The sequence below is a fragment of the Nannobrachium achirus genome (assembly GCF_963921795.1).
Source record: "Nannobrachium achirus genome assembly, chromosome: 3".
Lineage (NCBI taxonomy): Eukaryota > Metazoa > Chordata > Actinopteri > Myctophiformes > Myctophidae > Nannobrachium > Nannobrachium achirus.
In genome coordinates, this window is record NC_137812.1 from 29,077,011 (window position 1) to 29,096,054 (window position 19,044).

The 19,044-nt window shown below is 41.5% G+C and overlaps 1 protein-coding gene across 1 annotated transcript; it reads right to left on the reverse strand.

Moving 5' to 3' along the window:
* Positions 1-3,755: 3,755 nt before the first annotated feature.
* Positions 3,756-18,233, reverse strand: stx10 (syntaxin 10). The gene is made up of 9 exons (XM_080721208.1): positions 18,174-18,233; positions 17,037-17,112; positions 13,360-13,453; positions 11,699-11,793; positions 10,857-10,919; positions 10,630-10,734; positions 8,754-8,860; positions 6,928-7,022; positions 3,756-4,327 (listed from the first exon to the last, which is right to left on the reverse strand). The coding sequence occupies exons 1-9, from the start codon at positions 18,206-18,208 to the stop codon at positions 4,251-4,253; spliced, it is 747 nt and encodes a 248-aa protein (XP_080577334.1). The 5' UTR covers positions 18,209-18,233; the 3' UTR covers positions 3,756-4,250.
* Positions 18,234-19,044: the final 811 nt, after the last annotated feature.

Genomic DNA, 19,044 nt, shown 5'->3' on the forward strand with positions numbered 1-19,044 from the left:
CGCCTTAATTTTGGGACACACCGTTTGGTTTTTTTTGGGGGGGATTTTGGGACTCACTTTTCTCCGGGTGTTTCGCCTTGATTTTGGGACTTACTTTTTGGGGGATTTTGGGACTCACTTTCCTCCGGGTGTTTCGCCTTGATGGGACTCACTTTTGTCCGGGTGTTTCGCCTTGATGGGACTCACTTTTTTCCAGGTGTTTCGCCTTGATTTTGGGACTCACTTTTTGGGGGATTTTGGGACTCACTTTCCTCCGGGTGTTTCGCCTTGATGGGACTCACTTTTGTCCGGGTGTTTCGCCTTGATGGGACTCACTTTTTTTTTGAACTCTGAGGCACTGTACCACTGTGGTTCTTATTTAATCTGTTCTCTTGCAAGCGCTATGATTCTGAATTTCTATAGATCAGACTCTCAGTTCAGAAGTTCCATGTTCAAGTCTGGTCCTCCTACAGATCATGGCTATATTATTTGGACCTTTTCAAGGTTAAAATACAAGAGAACTCAAAAGCACCAGGAGATACCTGTTAAGGGCCCAAAGGTGCCTTGGCTCAATGGTACCTCTGTGTCTTATTTTTAGACCACTATACCATCTCTGACTGCAGGTTTGTTCTGGTGCTTTTCAGTAGTTCTTTTGTATTTTAACCTTGAAAATGACAAAGTACTACTTACTAGAACATTGGAAGAATGAGTTTGAACATGGAACCTCGAGAGTCTGATCTTCAGACCACTACACTAGTCTCTCAATGCAGGTGTTTTCTAGAGCTTTTGAGTAGGCCTATTCCTTTAAATTTGTATTATAACCTTGAAAATGTCAAAGTAATATAGCATATCAGGGCTTAAATATTTTCTTCAGTAGTATATCTCTTTAAAAAATGCCCGCTAATGTTAGTCGCCGAATTAGTTACATTTTCACCAGAAACAGATGAAAACAATTATCAAATATGAGTGTCTGACTATCATAAACGATACAGACACACCTCGCCGACAATATTGCTGAGACAGTTTGTTTATTTTTGGACCACGATACTTATATGAGAGGATTTTGAGATGACTCAGTGTTATTCTCCATAGAGAATTACTTCTGTGAACCATGGGATGAGCCAGCAACACACTGCTCTCACTGAAATATAAACGGGAACAGACATCAGTCATTGTAAAAGTATAATGAGATTTATTAACAATTGGATTTTCAACCCAAGAAAAGTCCAATAAAAGGCAACCACTTCATTATATTACAGTATTTAGAGTATAACATTTACAAAAAATGCAGGGCATTATACAGACAGAAGCTGGTGCGAGTTGTGCAACAGCAGAGCAATCATGACCAGGATATTGTATTTATGTTGGGTTAAAATTTTACAAAAAGGAGAAAGAATAATTTATATTTACACCATACATTCTGGGCAGTAAAATATTTAGTAGAATACAGTAGCTAGTACATTCCGAATCCTACCATTTATCCTTCCAAGTTTTACTAACCAGGTAGATTTTTGTGGTAGTTACTGAAACAGTACTTGGCTAGTTGGCTGGTAGAAGAGACATTTCCCATAATTTGGCTAGTAGATAGCATTACTTTTCCACATTCATCTGTAGTGGTGACAACTAACTTCCAACTCCAGTCTGTACTGTATAAATACAAATACTGATCATTGGCCCTGGAGTGCATGAGAGCCAACCTTAAAGCTGCAGTTCTCTACCTAATGGCCAGAACAAACCAGACTCAACCAGATTTGTCACAGAATGACACCATCTTGATCGATGTCTATAGCTATCATAAAGCTCAGTTGATTGTAGGTAGGCCCAATATCTAAGGGGTAAGGAACATGAAGGAGGAAACAAAGATTTTTTAACCAATTTAACTTGTTTTAGTTACCAAACAGTAATGGCAAATAACCCATCCATTTGAATATCTTTTTATGAGACTGAATGTATCCAACACTGAGAACTAAAATGTAACTTAAAACCGTGCGTGCGCTAGCTGTAACATTCTCTTAAGCCTCATTTGGCAAAATTAGGTGTTAATATATGCACAGGAAAGCATACCGAAACCGCACAAATGAACGCTAGAGTGAACAGCAATAGTGATGGGAGGCTTTCTTATGAAAGCTCCGACTGGACGCCTCCTGACCTTTTAACTAACCTAAGGAAACTGTTCATCCTGACAAGTCCCAGATCCAAACACTTCCTCAGGTTAAAGCATCCGTCACAACGTACTAGGCCTGGTTAGAGACCAATCCTTAGGGCCTTAAGGTCTAGGTGTTCACCTGACTCCAAGGCTGCTGCTGTTCAATGTGGTGAATCATGTAACGACAACAAACCAGCAATAAACTGTTAAAAATATGTAGTTATCTCCGCCAGGCCTAAGGCAAGGATGGAGATGTTTTCACCCGCCTGTCTTACTGGGGCATAATCTCACATTTCTTGTGGACACTGGCACGGCAGTAGGCCAAGGAAGTACCTTTTCATATATTGTGTCTTTTTCTTAAGTATTTAACAGTCATTTTATAACGGAAGTCAATGGTGGTCAGAACAGGCTGAACCCTTGTCCAACTATGGACTCATCATATGTCGTAGCTGACTGACATCAAAGACTTGTCCAAATATGGAGTTCCGCCTGGCCTGGCGGAGATACCTGTTCAACTGAGAGCACCGTTCTAGTTCCTGATAAAAGCACAGCCTTAGTAGAAGCATAAAATCAATTTATGCAATAAATTCAAAGTAAAAGAAAATAGTCCTATTTACACAATCTTGCAACATACTATGTGAGCAATGATAACCTGACATGACACAAGGAAATGCATGACCTGCACACTCCACCAGAGGGAGCTTGGAACCCAAATCAACAGCAAGGCTTGGAGGTCCTGCCCAGCAACCGTCTCCACCTCCTCCTCACATCAGTCATGATTAGACAAAACCCATTCAATCAAGGACACATCGCTCAAGGTCAAGGACACCACTAACCATCCAAATGGTTCAGCAAGCCTCAGGGCCTGGGGGTTACCGCATCGCTCCCAAGACTACCTGGCTGCAGACACTAGGGTCCTGTTGATGTCCACGGGAGACAGGAACATCAACAAGTGGCAGGAAGTGACCTCACACCTCTTTCTTGCTCTACCCCATGGAGGTTCTGTTTAGGGTTAGGGGGTAGAGTTGGGTTGTCTAAAAGATAAAAGATAACATGTACACATAGCGACAATGCGGCTCAAAGGGACTGTAGTGCCTTGGACTGCAAGGCAGAGACGTCACGTGACCTCCACAAGCGGCATGAAGTCACTTGACACTGTGAGGTCACTTCCTGCCACTTGTTGATGTTCCTGTCTCCCGTGGACATCAACAGGACCCTAGTGTCTGCAGCCAGGTGCTGCTCCATCATTCTGAACACAGTAGTAGACCAGTGGTTCTCAAACTTTTTAATTTTAAGGTCTTCCCTTAACTCTGACAGTATACAAATGGAACCAAATGGAAAGGGTCCATTTGGTTCCATTTGTATACTGTCAAGAGTTACAGACTTGTAAGGGTCAATTTAGACACCCCTAACGGAACCCACAGTCTCTGGAATCCACTTTGAGGACCACTGTAGTAGACGGTACCCCGACCTGATCGAATGTGATTCATAATAATGGGGGAGGGACATGGGACTCATTTGTCTACTGGCTTGACAAAGCAGAGAGAGGACAAGCTGAACAGCCACAGCCACAATTTACCAGCATGTGGCAGCTGGCTGGGGTTACTCTCCCCAACCCACCCACCCCCGATCACGATACAAAGATGTAGGCACGCGACATACTGCACTTTACACAAAAGGTAGAAAAATATACTTAAGGCAACACTGACGTCCCCGCCCCCTTCTCGTGTTCTCTGAATCTCCCTCTCTATGTCTGCGCTGACGCGCCAATGAGTACCATCATTCCAGACAGTTAAGAGGAAAACACGTGCGCGTGAAATAACAGAAGTGTCATCTATCTATCTCCCCATTGTTCAGCCCTCCACCCCTCCACACAATAACTATGAAGGCTGCGGCGTACGTGCATTAGAATCACTGAAAGAAAACAAGGAAGAAAAACAAAAACATTTCACTCTGTGCGATTAGAGAAAGGGATTTTGGGAGGTGGGAGTGGTGAGGTGTGTGTTCTTCGGTAATCCGCTATAATTCTGTGCATCTTGTCCATTCGTCTGTCCGTGGATCATTTCCATTCTCCTCCGCCCTGGCTCCCCGGGGAGCGATGGAGGGCCAGGTGTAGAGGAGACCATCAGAGAGCAAACAGCAGGATGAGGACCACCGTCATGACAGCCACCAGGATACCGATGGCACACCACTGTCTCCGACCTGAAGCGCACGAACACACACACACACACACACACACACACACACACACACACACACACACACACACACACACACACAATCAACTTTCATTGTCACACCACAGGTTTACAGGTGTAAAAGAAGTGGGTGATCGCATAACGCATAATCAGCCAAATGCTGCAGATTATTCGAGGGTCACATATTTTCAAAAAGGCTGCATAATCGCACATTTCCGCCCTGAACTACCCACATATTTCACCGCATAAAATTGCATCTTTTTGCATATTTCGTGTTTATTTCGCAACTTTCTGCATATTTTGCATGTCACATATTTCTGAACTTTTCGTATATTCCGCAACTTTCCGCAATTTCACTGCATAAAATTACATAAAAACCTGCATATTTCATTGCAAAATCAATGATTTCTGCCCGCATAATCAATGATTTTAGTCCGCATAATCAAGGATTTTTGTCCACGTTTTTCTGGAGGGTCTAATTTAATGTGGGCATCATTTTGTAGGCTTCGCTGAGGAGAGAGAGTAGTAAGAGTAAGAGCAGCGGAGAAAAGAAAAACTGACAGAACTAAATAAAATAAATCAAATATTTATACATGGAAATACAGATAGCATTGCAGGAGGAGCAGGTATGTACATTACATTAGGGTTCAAAATGGTGTGTGCGTGCATGTGTCCATGTGACCGCTGGGTCCTTTATTTCAGGTTAGAAAGAAAAGGACTTCCAGATTAAATCACACCCAGGTGTGGGTAGATGAGATCATACGCATTCTTAAGAACATCTCAATGTTCTTAGCTAAATTAGGCAAGCTCTTAAGAGACTCGAGTCTCCAATGCAGTATTTCTATCCACCGCAGTTGCATTAAGGCTAGTCAGGTACAGTGCTGGCCTGGGAAATATTACTCAGGAGAGTAATATGTTACTTATTACAAGTAATACTATTATATTACTTGTTACTTGGAATCAAGAGCAATACATTACATATATTATATGATATTACATATTACTTTTTCCCCACGACCAGCAAAAAAAAAGAAGAGACGTACAACAACACAATCTGTTTAGCCAGCTCCTTTTAGAACTGAATCCAAATGTTTTTAAATAATAATCATAGTCACCAATCAGCCAAAATGGCAGCCAACATAATATAGCAGTAATCTCTCTTGAGCTCTTGAACGAAATGTTAGCCAGCCAACAAAACCAGAGTAATATGTAATATCTAATTTTTATACATAGTAATATGGTATAATATTACTGTTTTGGCAGAGTAAACCCTTACACTACTCGTTACTTGGTAAAGTAATAATATTACAGTAATTACAGTAATATATTACCAGTAACTATTTAGTTACTGCCCAACACTGGTCAGTCATATATACTTGGTATTATTTCGTTGCTGGTGGGGCAGAAACCTCTTATCTCCATATTTAAAGTGTTAGTTCAGCTATTTTTTATATAAAGCTGTGTGAAATACTTTAAAATAGTAATTTAAAATAGCCATTAAAATAGTGGTTACAAATGTATTAATTCATTACCAGAGTCCTGTGATCAGAGTTCTGGTCAGTTTTAGATGAATATAAAGTAGTTCCAGTGATTTGGCAGGGATTCATCATTAAAAATAGATGAATCCACAAAACTAGCGTCATTTGTATTGTTGACATATTTCTACCAAATAGACCAACTTTCGTTCAACTTTGACCCCTCTGTCACATGGTACTATTCTTTGTGTCCAGTATCACTACACCGCTGCAACGTATTTCCCCAAAACAAGGTGCTTTGCAGTCAGCTGATCAGAACGAAACCTCGCTCTATATGGTAGAATTAGGCCAACAATACAAATGACGCTAGTTTTGTGGATTAATCTATTTTCAATGATTGTGCCACGCCAAATGGCCCCCACCCCATTGGAACTACAGGTACTTAACTCTCCCCACGCTTTGAACGTTAACGTTCGCCCCATTTTTTACAGAACCTCGATGCCAATACGGCGCTCGTTCGGTTCGTTCGTCTGATGACTGTAAGCTGATGAGGGGTCGCGCGGCCGTGTACTATAAACACATTTTCCGCGGTGATGGTGTAAAAAATCCATTATGCGTTAGATCAACGGAGAACAACTCACTTCCTTGTTGATTTCCTCTGGCTGTAAGGCTCTGTGGCCAGTGACTGGTCTTCTTCTTCTTCAACACATAACAGGCAAATTCACATTCATTCTCGCATGACGCCGCCCTCTGCTGCCTGGCAGACCAAAGTGCACTATTGCACAATTAAAAAAATAAATAATAATAAATAAATAAATGTCTGTCTATCTGCTATAACGTCGCAAAGGTAAGCCGCTTTTTGATGGCACCAGACCCAATAAATAAATAAATAATCTGGCAGTAGGAGAGTTAATATTCATTAGAAACTGACCAGAACTCTGACCACGGGACTCTGGTAATCAATGAATACATTTGTAACCACTATTTTAATGGCAAGTATTTCACACAGCTTTATGTCAAAAATAGCTGAACTAACACTTTAAACTGTGTAACATCCTATCTGATCGTGCTAAAGCATCACACCAAAGTATCAAACATATTTGTTATGTGTGTCAATGTGTAAACTTACTGCTGGTCATATGTGAGACCTTCTCCAGCTTTTTGAGGACAGAGTCCATGCGGGTTGAAGTTTGGTCCATCTCGTCTCCAAACTCCCCCAACATCCTAAACAATACAACACAACAGCTGATGAAACACGGACGCATTCACTTACTGTAATTAAGCAAAGCCGGTCTCCTTTCATCTACAGAATTTAGACTCATCTAAGTTCAGTCTGGGATTTTGTCCCTGCACCTTGAGAAAGGCCCTTAGTAATGGGGGGGTTTAATGGTTTCGCAGTTACTGTGAAATAGAAAAACTGACATAATCGAGAACTGAATCACAGAATGAGTTTCACTTTGTGTTTTACTGGCCTTTGCCTTTAAAACTATTTATCAGATGTAAAAAAGGGTGAAAAAATTAGATTTGATTCGGTTCAAGTGATGCAGACAGACTCAAATGGCTCCTCGAACATTCGCCTACTATTTCAGTCCAATATGGGATAAGAAAACAAAGAGAACATACTGGTTTACATCTGACATCTATTTCGGTTCATGCGATACAAATCAATTAACGCTCACTTTTTCTCTCTGTTTGCAAACTGTGTATCATCATGCAGCTATGGGTCATTGAGACGTGACTGTATAGAATTGTTGTTGGTGTCTTATAATCCCCTAAGGGAAAGGTTGTAAGACAAGACACCAAAATAAGGTATCATTTATTCACTCACTCAGCCAATGTACCAACCTTTCAGGTTGTGCGTGCGCACACACACACACGCACGCACGCACGCGCACACACTTCCCCTCCGGGGATCAATAAAGAGTCAACTTACACAGGAAGTGAAACTGGTTCCTGAGAGTACTTGACAATTTTCATTATCGTTGCTGTCGGGCAGAAACCTTGTATCCCCATGTTCAACTTTCTATGTGTTCTTCGTAATTGAATGCCCTACTTCATAATGCAAAGAGTGTCACACAAAAGTAGTGAAAACAGCAGATCGACAAGTTCACAACGTGCCGCGATGCAACGTGTTGTGAGCTTGTAGAGCGGCCATTTACACGGCATTAAATTGTTAATCATACGCTTGTGATGGGTTCCCACCGTCCAACATTTTTTACAGTCTATGGTTTCGACCCGACAGCAGCGATTTGAGAGAGGCAAGGGTGTGGCAAGGCTCAGGAGGTAGAGCGGCAGCATGGGAATTGGAAAGTAATTCATTTACTTAAGTACTGTACATTAGTAACATTTTGAGGTATTTGTACTTTACTTGAGTATTTCCAAAACTTTTACTTCTACTCCACTACATCTCGGATCCAAATATTGTACTTTAATAATGGCTGAATCAAAAGCACATTGTAAAGTACTTTGGAGAAGGACGCTAGAACTGCACCGTTTGCCAGTTTCATTACCACAGGGTTCCCACCCATTTTTACCAATTAATTTCCAAAACGTTTCCAGAATATTTAACCCAATTTCCAGGACTATATAACAATAATTCAGCTCAATAACAGGTCTCTTACTCCTATGTGCAATGCCCAAAGACAGGTAGTGTATGCCAGTGGTTCTCAACCTTTTCAGGCCGTGACCCCCGAAATAATCATATTTTAACTGGGGACGCTGACGATGGTAACCCTGTTACCATGACAAAGCCAACAACAGTCAAGAGTCGGTTCTATTAAAAATATATATTTTTGATTGATCAAATTCAAATCAAGCTTTATTTAGAGCATTTAAATCCCGATTGGCCAAAGTCGATCTCGATTGTGTGCTAGAATTCAAATCACGTTTGATGAATGAAAAGGTTAACTCACTGCCCTGGATTTGTGTGGATGCATGTGCACACTCCATACTCACACTGTCTGCTCGTCGAGCTCATCCCCGATGCGTCCGGACATGTCTTTAAGGACTCGGATACTGCCAGAGACCAACTCCAGCTGCTCATCCTGTTCCTGCACAATGAGCTACGCACGCGCGCATGCGCACACGCACACGCACACGCACACACACACACACACACACACACACACACACACACACACACACTTTGTTCTGAAACATTTCATGTCAAGGACCCCAAAATATATATAATTTAAGGTCATAGACAGCCATCTGAAACGATTTAGTGCCAGGGGGAAGCCTATTTAAAAGAGCAGATCTAAGTCCAAGCTCACAATGTGTCACATGGTCACGTGTACTGTAGTGAGCTCAAATCAGCTACTGTATATTTGAATAGCCAATGTATAAAATAGTGGTTAAGGTGGATGGACATATTTTGATGCTATATTAACCAATTTGATGAGGAACCACTGGCGTTGTGAGCACGGCTATTTTCACATTATTTGAGGGAATAATAAGGTTTAAATTTAGGTAAATTCTTTTTATGTGTCACATCCGTTGGGGGTTTCTTCATATAGTAACGACTTGAACTGTATATATACCTGTGTAGGTCAATAGAGAAAATATACCTGGGTGTACGTCAATAGAGAAAATATTCTGCTTTTTGTACATGTATTTTCGCCGAATGTTCACATATTATATGACAGGATCAGAATCTGGTTCATTCCTGTGGTTAATGAAACAAAGGCCACCAGTTTGAGGTTGGTAAACTAGTGCACTCTCAGAGTACCATGCAGAGGCTCCAATTACATCTCTTACAAGAGTAGCGATTCATAAGTATTGTGAGCCTGAACTGGCTGCAGCAGCAATATTCCCCAGGCTGACAATAGTATACATAAACCACAAATATTTACATCCCTTTTCCCCTTCATTTAGAGAATCACATTCACTGGGCAGCAGGACTCACAGACTGACGATAAATGGCAAAGATTAAATGCAATAAGAAGCCAGCATTCCTGTGGTGGGTCGTCCCCTCTCATTACGCTCAACATATTTAATCCATTAGCGCCTTTTGTCAAACTTCCAAACCCATCAGCTGCGCTGCCAATAAACATCATAACGACACCGCCCTCTAACAACAGGCCAAAGTCTTGCTTTTGATTATCGGTAAATAATATTAATACATAATTAAGAGGAGGCTCATAAATATGGGATCAACGGAAAACTGTCTAAAAATGTTGAGTCATTATGATCAGCTAGCTTACAAGTTACAACGCATCGCGATGCAGCACTTACACATTGCGAGCTTTTAAGTCTGCTTTTTTTTCGGGCCATCTGTCATACCATGACATGGATAAGTGGTTAAAGACTTCTACTCAAAAGCGGACTCTGCTATTCGCTGACATGTAGTGTGACAAATATCTAACTGAGTGTACCATAATAGGGCTGTCACAATTATTACATAATCGTCTAATCGTGATTATTTGACATAATCATGATTATTTGACATAATCGTGATTATTTTTCATTTTCATTTTTGTATTAATCGTTTCCATGTCAATAATAGTGGAAATAGCAAATCTACAAGCTCACAACGCGTCGCATCGCAACGCGTTGTGAGCTTGTAGATCTGCTATTTCCACTATCAAAGTTATTTTTTAAGTATAAAGTTGTGAAATATGTCAGTAATTTCTTTGTATATTTAGCTTATTTGTCATATCTAACATGTGTAACTTCAAAGCCTAAAAGCCAAACAGAAATGTAATTGTCATCGACAAAAACACAATTAAATCGTTGATCGCAATTATTTGAGAGAAAATTCATCGTCATGTAAAATGTCATAATCGTGACAGCCCTATACCATAATGATATACAGTAAGCACCATGAGCTCACCTGTTGCTGTTCCTGCTGCTCCTGGATGTACCTGGAGTTGGCAGACACCAGGTGAGCCTCCATCCCTGTGGAGGAGCTGTCCTGGCCCGATGGAGCAAACAGATCCTGCACCCACAGAGAGAAGGGTTTTTTCTTTTGTTTTGGTATGCGTCAGCCAGTGTTTGCAGAAATTGTATGACTAACCGAGTGTGAACTGTAAACTGTTGTGCGTGAGAGTGTGTGTGTACCTGTTTGTCCTTCTTTTCAGCCTGAGCAACAACAGAAGGGCTGGCCAACTGTTCCTTCATCTCCTATAAAAAAAAAAGGGAAAATAAGATAAACAGCTCACACTCCTCAATGCTGGTTCTCATAGCACTGAGCAAAAAGACAGTGTTCCCATTTAGAACGGGTACACATTATTGCGTATCATTATTTTATGCTTTAACTATTGAAAAATAGCAGATGTACAAGCTCACAGCGCGGCACCGAGTGCCACGCTGCGAGCTTGTAGATCTGCTATTTTTGAAAAATTAACTGGAGCTCAGTTAGTCTGTTCTTGAGAGACTACTATGTCAGTGGTTCTCAAACCTTTTCATGTGAAGGACCCCCAAAATTATATTTATTTGTCCACGGACCCCCATCTCAAAATATTTAGTTCCAGGGACCACCCAGAAGCAAAATTTGAGTTACAAACATTCGCTTTGAAAATACATATATTCAAAGATTTGTAGCTTGTAGTTCTGCTATTTTTCACTGGTTAAAGCATTCAATAATTCTAGGCCTAAATGGGTTGACTCTGGAGAGTTAAATGAACTATAATCAGTGTGCACTTCTAATAGTGATATTCTCATTTGTTCCTGTGCCATGGTTTGATAGCATATGATATAGGCTGTGTGTTAAAAGAAATAACAGAAAGTGTATGTTTCCTCAACAGCAGTCCTGTTGAGGTCAAACGAAGGGACACACACACACACACACACACACACACACACACACACACACACACACACACACACACACACACACACACACACACACACACACACACACACACACACACACACACACACACACACACACACACACGTACCTGTACAGCTTGTCTGGTCATCTCCACAAAGGCTCTCCTCTCCTGCAGTTCATTCTCCCCAAGTCGGAACTTCCCAGGGTTGGACTCCACGATACCTGGCACAGTCAAGGACTCCATACCCCAACCATAATACTTGATCTGCTAACTAAATGTTACTAAATGCAAAGCAAACAATACATTACACATACAAACAAAATAGATACCTTTTTTTAAGCAAATTAAATGAAGGAGTGTGTTTATAACTAATGTGCTATACTGCAGTTGTTCTCAAACTTTTACTCTTTAACTCTGACAGTATCCAAAACTAACCAAATGGACCCTAAACTATTTGTAGACTGTCCGAGTTACAGACTTGTAAGTTGTAAGGGTCCTTAAGGAACCTAGAGATTCCCTGGAATTCACTTTGAGAACCACTGCTATACTGTTCATTCCTCCCCAGGTTAAACCCTTACGTTTTTTTCCCGACAAAAGTCTGTATTTCGGCAAAGTAATTAATTATACATAAAGCATAGAGTGTTAAAGTCAAAAGCAAAGGGTCCCAGACAGAAAGGCCTGATCACACCCTGCATCTGCAAAGCAAAATGTGACCTGACATCATGACTCATCGTGACTTTCCCAGTGACATAACCATAAGTCTTGTGTAACCACTGCGCTGTACCACAAGGAAGAGAAAGCATGTCTGTCAAACAAGCTTTCATTGAGGTTAAATGTAGCCTTCAGTAATGTACATATCTTGCTAAAAGAAACGCTGGGTTTGTTTGTTCTATTCATCGTTTTGTTCATAATTGAAACAAGCTTCAGTCTCTTCAGATATGCTGGCTGTTGTTGCCATTACTGCAGTATAACACAGCAAACTCCTCAGTCTTCATTTGGTTTCATTTCTACTCTCTTCCGAGTTCAATAAGGATTTTAATCGTGTATGGCTCTCGCACACTTGCTTTTGTTATTTGTGTAAACAAGCACAAGGTCACTGAGTCTACTTCCTCCAGCTCTGTGACTCACACTCAATGTGTAAGAAACTGGAAGAAACCAGTCTGTATGCTGTGCACACAACAGACTGAAAACAAAGGTTGACCTCACACAGTAGCTCTGGTCGTGGACAGGTTAATAATAGCTTAAGGGCGCCACTATTCCACACATGTCATTACAGGTGACAGGGTCACAATATCTACAAGCTCAACGTGTCTGAGCTTGTAGATTGCTGTGCGATTCTATCAAGGTATGGCATCGCACAGTAACTGAGTTTCTATGTTGCATGTTTGAGATATTATCTATATCTATATAGCAAAAGTAGCAGATCTACAACCTCAATATGCGTCGCTTCGCTCTGTGTTTCGAGCTTGCAGATCTGCTACTTTTGATGTTTTCGTGTGATGCCGTAGTGTAGATAGATAGATAGATAGATACCTTTATTATCCCAAGGGGGAAATTCAGTTGTCCAGTAGTAGCACAGCAGTATACAGTTATTTACAAAGTTACAGAGACGTAAGAAAAAATAGATAAGAGACGTAATGATCAAATTATTTGATCATTACGTCTATTTGATTAGTGTGATCAAATAGGGCGTTGCCGTTGATTTACAATAAATACAAAAGTTTAAAATACAGAGTTGCGTGGTTTCTGCCCGCCACCAGCGATATACTTGAGATATAAAAGAATACTAATAGTCTCGCTGAGGTCCTCCAGGTCCCAGTCTATGGCTCGTAGACAGTTCCTCAGCTCATTGGTGCTCCAATCCAATTCATCTTGACTCACCTGTGAACACAAAGCCGCAACAGCTGATTATCTCACCAGAAGCCAAGTTAGGCTGTGTTCACAGTTATCAATGGCACATACAAAGATACAAAGCTAAACAGCATATTTGTAGCTTTTTATCTTTGTAGCTGAAGTTGAAACCAGCTCAACCTTTTTGTAGCTGTTGTAGCAGCTACATTGAATGTATCTTTGTATTTTCATGCCACTGACTTCAATTGAAAATGAATGGTAAACTGTATCTTTGTGGCTGCCTGGCCCTGTAGCAAGCTGCAAAGTAGCCACAAGATAACCCTTCCTTCCCCCCCCAGCCACGGTTCACCTTTGTTCTTAAATCTCATGTACACTTCTAAATTATACAGCAGCTCACCTTATGTTTAATTTCAAACGGAATAGCTAAATCAGATCACAATTTGAACCCTAGCATCTCTTCTCTGGGCAGTTCACAATGCGTTGTGATGCATTGTGAGTTTGTAGATTGGCTATTTGCCACCAGGGAAAAATGGGGGGGCGATTAGACAAAATATGGGTTTAAGTTGTTATACGTGACAAAGCCACAATCACTTTGATGTTTCAGAGTTACTGTAGTATTTACAGTACACAAGCTCAGACCATTTGAAATAAGAAGAAATATAGTTAGAGCTGTCAGAATTGGCCATAAATGACTTTCGAACTACGTGGGTTCGATCCATTCCAACCTGTTGAGAAACACACTCTCTTGCTAGATCAAATGGATGAGACAATCATACATAGTTTTATATCACTTTTTCAACCAAGTCCCATTGTAAATGGTTTGCCATCACAAATAAATGAATCGCCCGTTTCAGCTAATCAGCTTTACCTGTTATTACAGTATTTTTAATCAATTAAAGTTACGTGTGATGATAAAGCGTATGTGCTTTTTAGAACCGTCTACTGAGCAGCGAGTGAGTCTGGTTACTGTGTGTGCGTTTGCCATGTGAAGTCTGTGTGTTTATCCTTCATTTGACAGTGTTGTGTGGCAAACACAGCTAATCTACAAGCCAGGGTCCCCACACATTTTTACCAATGAATTTCCAAAACCTTTCCAGAATATTTAAACCAATTTCAAGGCCTATATATGAGTAATGCCCAGAGACAGGCAGTGCAGCAAAAAATAAAGCATAAAATGATTTGCTACATCACCTATACTAGGGCATTGATTACGTGGCGGACTGTTACATCACAGTTGCTTGCCGACCGAATTCAGTTGGGAGAGTATTTTTTGCAGGTCTTTAAGTCAGAGTGTATCTAAAAAGCAACTGGGTTAAGCACCGTTGGTCCGACCAGTTTAACATTCACCAGGTTAACATTCACCTGCGTTGGCAGGTTAGCGTTTCACCAGGTTAGCATTCACCAGGTTAGCATTCACCAGCGTTAGTTTGACTGAGGTTAGGGTTAAGGTTAGGTTTAGGTGTATCTCTGTCCCCCAGACTTTCGTCACCTCTGCGCAGCCAATGACAAGCTTCCGCTGCCTTAACCCAGTTGCCTTTTTGATACACTCAGACGGCAAAAAACACTCTCCCGAATTCAGTTACCTACCCCGATACCTGGATGTTGTGATCACATGGCAAACTCACATTTGCAAACACGCTGGAAAATTACAGCAGTGTCCCCATCCCCCCCGCTTCTTCATATACCAACAACACCAAGCATCAAGACCTATTTTCCTTGCTCCGCGAAAAAAAGAAGCAATCATTTAACTGCCACAAACTTCACGCGTGCGTCCCTGCAAATGAATGGAACCAAATGGACCTGTACAGACAGTAATGATGGCCGTGCGTGTTTGTATCAAGCGACAGCCGACAGCTGCAAGCACCCGAAGGGTGCAAGCCTAGAATGAGGGCGGCAAAGCCACCCTTACTTCTAGTTGCATACATTAGTATCACAATCACGCAGCCTGTTCGGCGAAAAACTACTTACGTTACATATTTCGTGTAATGTTATACATGTTTTAGAAAATGTTTTTAACAAAATCAAATAGCCCAAAACTATGCATAGCTAAATATTTTTCCATGACTTTCCAGGACCCTTGATCAATTCCAAAACCTTTCCAGTACTGGAAAAATATCTTTCTAATTTGAAAATTCAAGCCCACAACACATTGTGGACTTGTAGATGGGCTTGCGTTCACTCGACGCACCGCCATGAAGGGGAGACTTCTCGACTTCTGCCTCACAGACTGACGGCTCTGTGATCTCGTGAGACCAGCTGCCTATTTGAGGTTACATGCGAGAACTCGTGCGGCAGATTATATTTTAATTCTAACATTCTTCTTAATATTCTTAATATACTCTTTAACTCAAACTCTGCCCTCAAAATACCCCTTTGTACCCCTTCTCTGCCATGCCCGTAGAACCCGTAAATGTAATAAAAATTAATTTAAATTTCTTTTTTTTATCGAAGCGGAACTAAAATAGGCCGGAACTAATGCTCTGTGATCGGTTTCTACACGGACACATTATTGAGCGGACAACTTAACATTGAGTCCCTTGAACCGGAAGCGGATGTCCGTCCTCTATTTTGGCCCGTTAGCTTTCTGTCTAAACTCCGCGGCTTACAGATGGAGAACTTATTGATCAATTGAAAAAATGTCAACGGATTCGAGAAGCTGATGCAATACGCGAACACACGATGCATAGCAGTGTCCGATCCACGCACGATGGGAACTGGACGAGCGCCCAAGTTAACAGGTAGGAGAAGCCGGCAGTGAAAGACATAGAGAAATCTACGGGCTTTACGGCCGTAAACTACGAATGAGTTAATATGGAATATTCATTGAGTTAGTAGAGTGCCAGTCTCAAAAGTTAGTCTGGACTCTCTGTGCCTAAACCATTGTGTATAATTGTAGCATTGTGGGGTGTTAACCGGCTGAGGAGGGATTCCCACCATGCCTCAGCATGCCCACATTGTTGTTGTTCATTGTTATTATGTGTGAAAGAATGTGGTTATTATGGGGTTCACGTGTGCTTTGTCATGACTGTATTTGGCGTGTAACCTTGGTCCGTGTGACACAGAGGGGTACTGCAAGCACAAGCACCCCTCTACCATTTCCCTTATGGGTACGTTCGCTGGAGTCACTTGTGTGTGATCAACAAACACTTGTTTCCTATAGCAGGGGTAGGGCTGGGATCTGGAGGAATCGGATCCAACATTGAGGAACCGGCATCGGTTCCATCACATTTGGAACCGTTTCCAGAAGTGTTTTTATCAGCTGTCAGAGCTGGACACTACTAGTGGTTATCAATTGAAACGATTTAAATGTCAAGGACCACCATAACTCAGTGTGTACAAAAAGAACCAAACTGACCCGTCCATTTGGTTCCATTTGTAGTTTTGTACTCTCACAGAGTTACAGGCCTTTAACGGTCCATTTGAAACCCTCGGTAGGAATCGCTAAAGAAAACCGTTAAAGGGGGAATCGTTATGGAACCGGAATCGTTACCATCCTAAAAAGGATCCCAACCCTGAGCAGGAGTTGTCGTGCCAGATCCGAACCCACAATGTATCAGAATATTTGGGGATCACAGGGTTTCACTGAACTTAAGTTCACAGCAGCACAACTCACCTGTGGGCCCTCCTGCAACAGCTCCTCCCAGCGATTATACAGACCCCGTGCTCGGGACAGGGCTTTCTGCACCTCCCTGGACACACACACACACACACACACACACACACACACACACACACACACACACACACACACACACACACACACACACACACACACGGCAATGTCAAAACATTGACACTTTAAAAAAGGAAGTAAAAGTAACAGCTTAAGAGAAGGTGATTACGACCAAAGTCACCTGGTGGTGGTCTCAGACCGTCTCACTCTCCACAGCAACTCCCCCCGTTTAGCCAAAACAAATCTGAGTACATTTCACACCCTTCCGCTATCTCGCGACCCTCTGTGAACTGCTTGACTGCAATGATCAGGGCCCCCAGGCCACACATACCATAGAACTATTATAAAACTTTATATATATCGTAAAGCTTGTAAAGTTTACAACCACAACCGTTAATAGTGGAAAGACTCTACAGCTTGAATCCATAACAACACTCAACACTGTAGAGTTTACACAGAGGGCGACACTTTGGTGTGCAGTGGTGTAACACTTAAGTACTGTACTGTACTTTTATTATACTGGAGTATTTCAAATGTTCTGTACTTTTAATTCTACTCCACTACATCATCTCAGAGGAAAATATTGTACTTTTACTCCACTACGATTATATGAAAACATAAGTAGGCCTAACTAGTTACTTTGTAGACTTTTGATTATTATTACAAAACATACAAGCTCACAATGTGTGATTTTTTTTAGACATTTCGAATTTGACAACAACAACAAAACAATAGTACTTTTACTTTTGCTACTTTTCATACCAATACTTTTACTCAAGTAATACATTTTGAATTCCGGACTCTTACTTGGAACAAGAGCATTTCTACATTGCAGTATTGATTCTTTTACTCAAGTAAAACATGCGAGTACTTTTTCCACCACTGCACTTAGGTGTGAAGCCGCACCCCCGCTAAACAACACTAGCATCTGATGCTAGCTATAGCTATACAATGTTACTGAAGGCTATGCGGAGACGGCGGTTGCTAATGGCAACATGAAACGCCAAAGCCAAAGTGGACATTGAATAAAAGGAGCTGTCTTCCATAAAGCCTGGGTTATTAAAGCTCGTCTCTCACCCTTTGACAACGAAGAACGGGTCTTCAAGCGACATGTTGGTTTCTCTGCTAACTTCTGGGTGGACGCATGCGCCTACGTTACGCAGACGGTGACGCAATGACGCACGGTTGGATGGATGTGGCAGCACGTGGCATGAACCAGGGCAGGGCCTGAATGTTGATATTGCAGGGGTCTGTACGTTTTCAGGCCGGGGACCCCTTAGTGGAGAGAGAAAGAGATGGAGCAGGGACCCCCACAACCTGTTCATAGATTCCATATATGACACTAGGGGCTTTTAAGCCGTGACATCATTTTGTAGGCAGAGGAGAATCTGCCCCCAGAGCATTTTCTGTCCCTCGCTATTTTCAACAGATCCGAGACAAAAATAACGACTAAAGTATAATTCTAACACTTTCCGTTCAACAACAAAGAGAAGAAAAATGTGTAAATAGTAAAAATAGTAAAAAGATTCACGGAAACTGGGGGCAGAAATGCTCCTCTGCCTACAAAATGATGTCATACTTTAACAGCCCCTCATTGTTTGACAGCACAACCATCAGTGTATTTTGGATTCATGTTAATGTGTGTTTTCAGATATTTAACCACAGTCTTGAACCGTCAATAGGCCTACATAATAAACTTGACCTTTCACTCTGTACTTAGTGTGCTCTTTTTCTCCTACACCAAACCTCTTTGCCGAAAAGGCGTTGTGAGCTTGTAGATCTGCTATTTTTGGCTAAAGTTCTCAGAATATGGACACTATGATTCAAGTGGTTAAAATGAAAATAGAGACAAAAAACTTTCTATCACTCAAAGATTTGGAGGACCCCCTGTAGTAACTCTGAGGACCCCCTGTTGAAGACCCTTGATATATTGCATTTATTGAGTGGT

What these genes read in the sequence shown, in the direction of transcription:
- stx10 (XM_080721208.1), bottom strand. Translation starts at nt 18,208, where the DNA reads ATGTCGCTTGAAGACCCGTTCTTCGTTGTCAAAGG. An exon ending in TGACCAGACAAGCTGTACAG is followed by an intron (nt 10,920 to 11,698) that starts GTACGTGTGTGT and finishes TTTTTTTTATAG; the next exon opens with GAGATGAAGGAACAGTTGGC. An exon ending in CTGAAAAGAAGGACAAACAG is followed by an intron (nt 10,735 to 10,856) that starts GTACACACACAC and finishes CTGTGGGTGCAG; the next exon opens with GATCTGTTTGCTCCATCGGG.